This window comes from Pseudomyrmex gracilis, unplaced genomic scaffold (assembly GCF_002006095.1).
Source record: "Pseudomyrmex gracilis isolate BER0280 unplaced genomic scaffold, ASM200609v1 scaffold_1333, whole genome shotgun sequence".
NCBI classification, from domain to species: domain Eukaryota; kingdom Metazoa; phylum Arthropoda; class Insecta; order Hymenoptera; family Formicidae; genus Pseudomyrmex; species Pseudomyrmex gracilis.
Genome location: NW_018021917.1, coordinates 16,544 through 26,435, shown reverse-complemented (window position 1 = coordinate 26,435; position 9,892 = coordinate 16,544). Strand labels below are relative to the sequence as shown.

The window sequence follows — 9,892 nt, the reverse complement described above, 5'->3', positions numbered from 1 at the left end:
AACTTTTTTGGTTCATAACTTTTTTATAAACAATGAGCGACGGATAAAAGCTTCATATTGTTACTCAGGAAGGTAATCTTAATAACATATGTGAAAAAGAAGCCGATCGGAGGGGGCTCCCCTATTCTGTACATTTACCGAAAATATTTATTGTCATAATATTTATATGTCATGTTAAATATATCATCCACGCAGTAATTTTTCTGTGAAATCATCATAAAAGTAATTTTATTTACTACGATCACGATTCACAGTGCAAGTTGCACATAGAAAATCATGATTTATTCGAGTTGTATTATTAGCGTATTTGCTGTGCTTGTGTTTTGTATTACCTTATAGTAAGAAGTATATATGTAAATATAAAATACTTGATTAATTTCATTATTTATTTTTAATTTGATTATTATTTTGTGATAACTTTTTTACCGCTTATAGAAATCGACTGTGAACGTGGAACTTATTGAATGACAATGCGGACGATGTTATGGGTTTTACTTTTTGCTATCCAAATATTTCACAGTTGTGGAAAAGTAATTCTGTTACGTGGAGAATTATGTCATATTAATTCATCTATAAGTGAGAGAAAATATATATGTCTGTCAGAAGACGACGGCGGCGCACTTGTATGGAATGACGACTTAATTCATAGTCAATATCAGCAAGAAAATCGTGCTGATTTGAGTAAGTTAGTAATGTTTTTGCAACATACCAAAAACAATCACAATTTTATAGTTGTGTAAGTTTGTAAGAACAAATTTTTTAAACAAAATGTTTTACTTTTATTTTTATAAATACACGTTTAAAAAAACTTTCCTTATAAATAAATTCTATTTTATCTTAAATTTAAGAACTATCTTTATTTAAAGTTTTATATAATATATAGCCAAATATTCTTTATATTCTATATATTTCCCATAAAGCACAGGAGTTTTCTGTTATGTTGCTACAATGTTACATTATTGCAATATATAATCTAATGTAACAAAAATAGTATAAAAACATTGGAATTGCAATAAAATAATAATAATATTGCAGCCATGTTTCAAAAATGATACTAAAATTATAATATCATAATATGTTAAGCTAAATTAGACAAAAAAGATAATTTTACTACTTTTGAGTAAAAACGGAATGAAGAATATGTAGTTACATGTTATAAAAACAGTAATTATATCTTTGCAATTTATAAATATATATTAATATATATATATATATTTATTTATATATATGTTATCGTCGAAGCCTGAAGCACCAGCGATCTCAGGATTGACTAGCCAATAACCGGAGAAACCAAGCGTTTTGGCCACAATCCGAAATAGTTTCGGTTTTTGACTGTTGTGTTTTTAGTCAATCGTAAGAGTAACTAACACGGTTGGTTAAAGTTGAAATCTAAAAACACTTTGGTTCATCACTTCAAAGTTTGACTAGTCAGTTTTAGGTGTGATTGAAAATGACTGTTATGGTCAAAGCCCGAAGTACGAGCGTTTCTATGATTGACTGGTCAATATAAAGAACAACTAAGCGTTTTGATCTGAAATAATTTTGTTTCGGCTTTGACTGATGTATTTTTAGGCAATTCTAGGAATGACTAACAGGGTGAGTCCCAGATAGGCACAAAATAAATCGGAGAATGTGTCAATCGGACACAGACTCAATCGGATAGACTAGTATTAAAACAAGACTAATTCTTTTATGTTCTTTTTGTTCGTGTTGTAAGCGTGTAGGCAGAGAGGACTGTGTCTCCCTGCATTCCTCCAAAAAATCTAACCTAACCCTAACCTATGTTACTACAATATCAATAGAAATGAGTGAGAATTTTGCGAGAGTGAGTGCAGAAAGAAGAGTTTAGATTAGGGTTGGATTAGGTTTTGGGGGTAGGGTGCAGGAGAGGCGCAGCCTTCTCTGCCTACACGCTTACAACACGAGCAAAAAGAACATGAAAGAATTAGTCTTGTTTTAATACTAGTCTATCCGACTGACTCTGTGTCTGATTGACACATTTTCCGATTTATTTTGTACTCATCTGGGACTCATCCGACTGACATGGCTGCTTAAAGTTAAAATTTAAAAACATCACTTTGAACTTTAAGTTGTAAATTTTACACTGAGAAAAAAAAGTAGTTGGATGAAAAAAAATATACATTGATCTAACAAAATGTCTTATTACGGAGTGCCATCGAAATATATACTTATTGCAATAATATTTGTTATTATTATCAACACTATAGTTCGTTGTTTCAACATCATATCTCATTTTTCATATATTTTTTTTATTGCTAAAATGCTATCTTTAATCGAAAATAGTTAATACATAGTTGAACGTTGTCTGTTAGATTTAAATTAGTTGCAACTTAAATTCTTTAAAACACAAGTTTAATTAATGAAAAAAAAGTTATAGTTGATAGAATTACATGTTTATTGAATCAATTGCAAATTTATTCTTACAAAACAATATATATATCTTACAAATATGTAGTTACCGTAATGAGTTTTGTAGTTAAGAGGATGCTGAACCGTCCTGTTTTACCATCATTTCGTAGTTCCATTTTTTTGTGAAAACTATGAATCGGAATAAAAAATCCTTCTCCAGAAATAAAGGAAATATAGTAAAGAATGGGATAAAGCCTAAAAATTTAAGAAAAACAAAAAAAAGTTTTTAGACTGTTTTTACAGAAACTACATTTTTACTTTATATGCAAAATTGGCCATATAAATCCAAATAAAAATACCTTTATCCCAAACTAGAAACATAGACGAATATTTTGAGTGCTTCAAAAAAGATTTTGAAGCCTTGTGAGACAAGAAAAAATGGAACTACGATTAGTAAAAATTTAGCAGAAGCGTCAGAAAGAAACATATGTCTATCCTTGGCTNTCTCATGTCATCTATCCTTGTTTTGGTTTGATTCGGTCCCGAGAGATGGCGCCACCTACCCGATAGCGTAGCGGTTGAGTAGCAGCTGAGCGGACTTTTGCCAGCTGTTCAGCATCCTCTTAATAGGATACCATAATCAATAAAGTCAAATGTTTTTTTATTTTGATAAAATAAAAGTACAAGTAACAAAATTATTTCTTTAGTTAGCAGAACTAGAAGAATATTAACCGGTTAGGTTAACTGGCACGGTTTTTTTTTACTATTCATGCCCGAACTGGCAACATCGAAAAATTAAGTAAATCCCACAAGATTTGGTATACAAGGGTTTTTTTGAGTCGCTGAATCGATTCCGGAGATTATTTTTTTGATCTGACACTTCCCAACTCCTAAAACATAGAATTTTGGGGGTGAGTTTTTTCAATTCTTTACTAAACCTTTTTTTGTTCTGTCGCTTTTATTGCGGGATGAATAGGGGTTTAGGGGGTTAATGTTTTAGTTTTTTTTTAATAAAAAAATATACATTAAAAAATTAAAATTAAAATAAAAAAAATAAATAAATAAAAATAATAAAAAAATAATAATAAAAAAATAATAATAAATAAAAAAAAGTAAAGTGTAAAATCTTTCTGTAACCTCCTCGTCGGTACACTCTGGGGTCGTGAAATTTTCACCAGCTAACTACGGGAGTAACAGCTTACTTATAAAATTGAATACAGTACGAATAATTTATACAAATCCCAACAATTCGTTAGTCATTTTGGTTCGGCCATGAATTTTGAAAATCCGATTTCAGATTTGACAGCCATTTTGAGTCTGTCATATTGAAATTTAAAATTCCAATATTAAATTCAGATTTAGCGATCCCAAAAATCCTTATATACAATTTTTTTAAATCCCGATAATATTTTAATATTTGGTAGCCATTTTGAGTCTGCCATATTGAATTTTACAATTCCAATGCCAAATTCAGACTCAGCGACTCCAAAAACCATTACATACCAAGTTTCATTCAAATCGTTTGAAAATCAAGAAAGTTATTCCGTTTGAACATATATGATATATAAGCAGAATTGGCCAGATTTTTTTTTGATCATATATGATACATTGCCAGTTAATTGGTTAAAATGAATTGTAACTGTATTCCCTTTATAGTAAATATTTGATTATTAAAATATAATTTTTCGAAACGAGAATTATGCGTCAACTTGACTTGAAAACATGTGTACTTCTATGAAATAATAATTTCGTTGAAATGACTATTTTAGTGACAGAATCAGACATTGCCTAAATTTTATATATTTTTTGTTGAAATAGAAATGTATCTCGATTGTGTGTGTGTGTGTGTGTGTGGTTCAAATAAGTATACAATCCACTTAATCTTATGCTATTTCGATGAACATTTATATTCGTTTGGTGCAAGTAAAAATGCATTTTATTGGAAGAAATATCTAATTCTATCATTAAAAAAGACATTTTGATGAATTTATAATTATTTCAAAAAAGGAAAAGTGTTATCAAATCAATTTGACAATAATAGATGAATAATTAAATTTATAAATCTTACACTTTATACATATTTATACATTAATAGCAAAGACGTATTGCTTCAATAAAAAATATAACAAAATTGATATCATATATCCCATACAGCACCGAAAGATTGCAATAATATTGCAGAAATCTTGCAGTGAAACATTGTAATATTGCGTGATAGTTGCAAAATATTTCTGCAATGTTACTGCAAGCTTACGGCAACGTTGAAATGTCCGCCTTCAAAAATATTANAATGTAAGACTACAGTAATGTTACAATGCAATGTATTTGTAATATTGAAACACAAATATGCAAAATGTTTAAAATTTAATAGATAAACTTTAACAATATATAAAGACTTCGAAGAGAGATGAGAACAAACTTGTTGCTAAATTGGTTGCTATAAGTTCATAATCTTTTTGCACTCGAAACTCACAATCAGATATCCGATCGAATATAAAAAGATTATGAATTGACGCAAGGACATGAGTTTGTTTTCATGTCTTGGATATCTTTATGTTATTGAACTTTATATATTTTCAAAGTTTATTTATTAAAATTTAAAGTATCTTGCATATTAAAAAAAATATGAACAAATCCTTGGTTTTATATAAAAATTAGTAAATAATTTTCTTTTGTCTAGTTAATATCGCTATTTTATTTTATTATATATATTGCATTTTACTTTTTATATAATAACAACAGCTTTCTTCTTTTAAATTTTAATTTATTTTTATGTTGGTCTTATGCTCTTATAACATACATTAATGTTTCCTGTTGCTGTAGTGTCATAATAATGTTATAGTCTTATTTCGCAACGTACTTGCAATATTGCAATCTTGCAATGAAATATTCCTTCAATGTTCTTGCAATCTTTCTGTGCTGTATGGGTTTATATCGTACTTCTCGAGAATATACGCTTATCATAGACACGCATATTATGGTAGAGTTTCACAGTACACCTTCGTACAATACCTGGATAAATTGCAATTTAAACGCAAAAACAAGCTATTTGGAATCACAAAATCAAGTAAGGAGAATAATACTAAAAAAGGTAAACAATTTATGGAGAAATTACACAACAATGAACGCAACAATAAGTTGTTTGGATTCATGGGATCGAAGAAATTGGAGTTTTACAGATGCTATGAGTACACCTATGGGTCCGATATTTGATCAAAGATGGGAAGGTAAAGGATTTACATTGTGTAAAATCTTTTATCATTATTAATTTGGAATATTCAATACACTGCGTCATTATACGTTTGCAAAATGTAGATGTAATATTACTGTTTTAAATAATAAACACTTATTATTTTTAGACTTACAAGAACAACAAGTTCTAAAAAAAAAGTATTTGTTTCAACTTTTATCAGTTCCAAAAGTAGGAGCAATATCTATTTCAATTCGTTCATGGCAGAATGTGAACATTGCTGTCTGTTTTTCTATTCCTACGCATACTGCGACATTTGATGTGAGAAACCTTTGTTTTAGAATAACATTAAAATGCGATAGTACGAAGTCCACGATTGAATATGAAAACAAATTTTATAGATTTACACGAGATCTAGATCAACAGCGTTCTTTCAACAACACAAGTTTCAATCAAGTAAGATAAACGTACAATATAGTTTTTAGTAGTTATGTAATTCTCAGGTTTTTTCTCTTATACATAATCAAGAAATTTCAAAATCAAAACTTAACAAAAATGTATATTTGAAAGTTTATTGATTGTGTGTATAATTTTTTACGACATTGAGAAAGAAATATATACCACACAAAATTAAAAAGTCAGAGAAATCTGACATTGAAACAAACGAACCAACTACTTAAACATTATATTTAAAACAAAAGCTTTCATAATTATTCCAGTTATTACCACTAGTTGGAACTGAATGGCGAACGTTCGTCATTTCATGGAATGTTTGGAAAAGAAATGTTTCTGTTTATGATACTAACGATAATAACAAAATGCTTACATTTGAAGATACAGAAAAGTTTTCAAACAACTCAACTTTAGATAAACATTACGCTTATATTGACATCTCCGAAGATAATTCCATAAAAGCGTTGTATCGCTTTCATGAATGTAAGTATGTTCATTTCAAACAAAAAGTTTACTTAGTTAGATACTTTACTGTATTCTAAACACAGCAAACTTGTCGAACAAATTGTGATCTGACAAGTTTGAATAGTTTCTTCAGAAGTAGGATTGTCATTTGAACTAAATAAAAAGAAGTGTAATTTTATGTGTCTTACTATTATAGTTTAAGTATCTTTAAATACTTAATATAATTAGAAACTTTAAAATATAAACAATATAAACAATATAAACATTAGATTCTCCTTTGTTTATATATATAGTATTTTCTATACATTTCTTCTGTTGCACGCGGCTTGCAAACTAAGTACTCACAAACTTAAACCATGATGTAGATAGAATAGTCTAATTGAAATTAAGATAGCCTACCTGATTGTAATAAAACATAAATATATTCACATATATATTGCGTTTCAGACACTTTCCTGTACACAGTTGATAAGAATGCTGTTTTAACGACTCGTTATTATAAACCTAATACTCAGAAGATATGCATACAAATATTACTAGGCTTATGTGCAGAATGTGATGCAGACGTCGTGATGATTGATTCCACAACTCATAAAGTGTTACAATCTGTAACAGCTAAAGGCTCAATAAATGCTGCAATTCATGGCTTACCTATGTGGCAACTCGTTAAACTTGATCGAGATTTTCTCACAGACACTTATATTAGTGCGATAAAAATTCGCATAATTCCCAAACTTACGAAGCCCACTCACAATCCGTTATGGGCAATAGCCCATGTTCGACAATGTCCCAATAAAGGTATAAATATGCATAGATTTCTCATTTTTTGTATAATTATTTGTAACATTAAAATATGTGTAGTAATAATAAGTGAAATACTTACATTTCCTAGAAAACTGTCACTAATACTTTTTTATATTTATCTCTTTTATGATTTATGTTTTTTTTAGAGGTTTTGAGAAAAGGAATTATTTTGCAATCAAATAACGATGCTATTCCGTTGTCGAATATAACTTGCCAAAAATTATTCTTTAATGAAAATACCGTCGTAAATTCTTTATCAAAAGCTTCAAACACCACAGATCTAGGTAGTTATCAACATGTTAATTGTTATGTGTATAATTTTATATTTTTAAAAGCTTTCAAACTTATTATGTATCATTGTTTTCTCAAATAGCAATATACAATAATATTGTATTTGTAATCGAGAACATTCTATAATATATTTTAGAATATATTTTATATAAAATAATTGTGTTACTATGAACATATTTCACAGATGACAAAATTTGTTCTGAGGAAAGAATTGGGCCAGACTGTTCTTTTTCCTGCAAACATGATCTGAACAGTCCTCCTAACTGTAAAGGAACTGCAATCTGTTACAAATCTGGTTGTATATGTCCTCCGGGATTTCAAGGTGATACGTGTTCTGATTGTAAGTAGATTGAAATGGTTTTTTTAGTTTTATTAATGTAATGTAGGTTTGTGTGTGTGTTATATTTCTTTGCGCACTGGTTGCACTCACATAGAACAGAACATTCTATCCCAGCAAACACAAAGTAACAGTAACGTAACATTAATGTTATAATTTCCCACTCATTGATGTAACTGCAATGTAACATGCCTTGTACGTAGCAGTTACATTGTTGAGTGGGAAATTATAACATTAATGTTACGTAACTGTTACTTTGTGTTTGCTGGGATTGGACATCTTTTACACATCCATAATGAAAATTGGAAACATCTAATGGACGTTCACGTTACCTCTGGATATCCATTAGATATCTAGAATTCACTTTGTAAATATTCATAGGAAGTCTGATAGATGTATTCCATAGATGTTTTATGGTAATCTATGGAGATTTAGTAGATATCCCACATAGCACGTAATATAACTGCAATATCACTGTAATATTGTTTTTCCATTACAATATTACACTTTAATATAGTAGAAATATTACTGTAATGTTAATATAATATCACAGTAATATTAAAATCTCTGTCGAAATGCATCACAGTAATATTATTAAGAAAACCAATGGCACATCGCCTTGTAAGAGAGGAAATTTAATTCCAGATTTCACTCGAATTAATCTTTACCGACCTGATTTAGTTTGCCAATTAACTGATTAACTCAATGAATGATATCGGGATTCGCAAAAAACCCTGAGATGGATGATAGGATTCTCGAAACTTTCAGGAACTCGAGACTTTTATATATTCGCAGCCTCTTCATTCAGTCCGCAAGACTACTTGCTTGTTTCTTGCTAAAATGTAATTCTTTTATCTACTTATTCTCAAGTTATTTTATACACATTTATTATTATTATTATTATTATTATTTTATACACATTTTATTTATTATTTCTTTAAATTTTATTACAACTATTACAGTGCAATGTATCTGCAACAATAGATAAAAATATTTTTCTTATTATTATTAATTATTTATTATTCTTATAATTATTATTCTTGTAATTTAAAGTACATTTTTACAAAACTGTATTTTACGCAAAATTTTTTGTCTCAAACAATGCTATATTTAAATCAAATATATTTTATGTTACATTTATGTTAAAAAATGTTTTTTTTTCATTAAATAATGCTTAATGAAACCAAATAAAATATTATTTCATTAAAATAAATTATTTTTAACATTTGTATTGTTTCCGTCAAATAATATGATTTCTTTTAACATAACAATACAATTTTCGTTCAACAAAATTGTTGTTTGGTATTATCCACATAGCATGGTTAGTAGCACAAATGTTTCCGTAACGTTAGTGCTACTACCCACATAGCATGTAATATTATTGCAATATCACAGTAAAATTGCAATATATCAGTAATATTAGATATTATAATACAATATTACAATAATATCATCGACATATTACATTTACATATAATAATGAAATATTGTATTGCAATTGAAGTAGCAGTATTATATATATCAAATTTTTTTATTATGTCTTCTAAACGTTAGAGATGTTATTTAACGTGATTTACTATTTGGCACGTTGCATACATTGCATTGGACTACCCGGTAAAACATTTTCCATGTATAAAATTATATGGACATATTCGGTATATAAATTTGCATAATTAGATATAATTATTTTAATTTGTGTATAAGTATATAATATATGAAAAATTTTTTACCGGGTGAATAAAATATTTTAAAACTAATAAATTTTTGTATGATATGTCGCGAATATCTTTTTCAGTAATATTACTCAAACGTACCCTGATAGCCAAGCATGTTTTGCAAAATCATGTAACTTAATGCTGAGCTGAAGTTTTCAACTAGTTGCTGTGTATTTGCTGAATACATGATGCATAGTCATACGTAATCGACAACACGAAGGCAAATTTGAGACATTTTGTGTCAGCAGATTCAGAGCAAACAAAGAG

The 9,892-nt window shown here is 28.5% G+C and overlaps 1 protein-coding gene across 6 annotated transcripts in view; it reads left to right on the top strand.

Annotated features, from left to right (window-relative positions):
- Positions 1-445: 445 nt before the first annotated feature.
- LOC109862072 overlaps positions 446-9,892 on the top strand; it is a 24,048-nt gene continuing 14,601 nt past the window's right edge. For 4 of the 6 annotated variants that reach the window (XR_002251083.1, XM_020441968.1, XM_020441966.1 and 1 more), the window contains exons 1-7: positions 446-681; positions 5,355-5,597; positions 5,730-6,016; positions 6,280-6,496; positions 6,926-7,276; positions 7,429-7,566; positions 7,758-7,913. Coding sequence is in view for 5 of the 6 variants with exons in the window: in XM_020441968.1 (XP_020297557.1) it covers positions 465-681; positions 5,355-5,597; positions 5,730-6,016; positions 6,280-6,496; positions 6,926-7,276; positions 7,429-7,566; positions 7,758-7,913 (1,609 nt within the window). In the remaining variant the exon portion in view is untranslated. Of the gene's footprint in view, positions 682-5,354; positions 5,598-5,729; positions 6,017-6,279; positions 6,497-6,925; positions 7,277-7,428; positions 7,567-7,757; positions 7,914-9,892 lie in introns of those variants that run through there. The other 2 variants (XM_020441969.1, XM_020441970.1) reach the window with 2 other exon arrangements.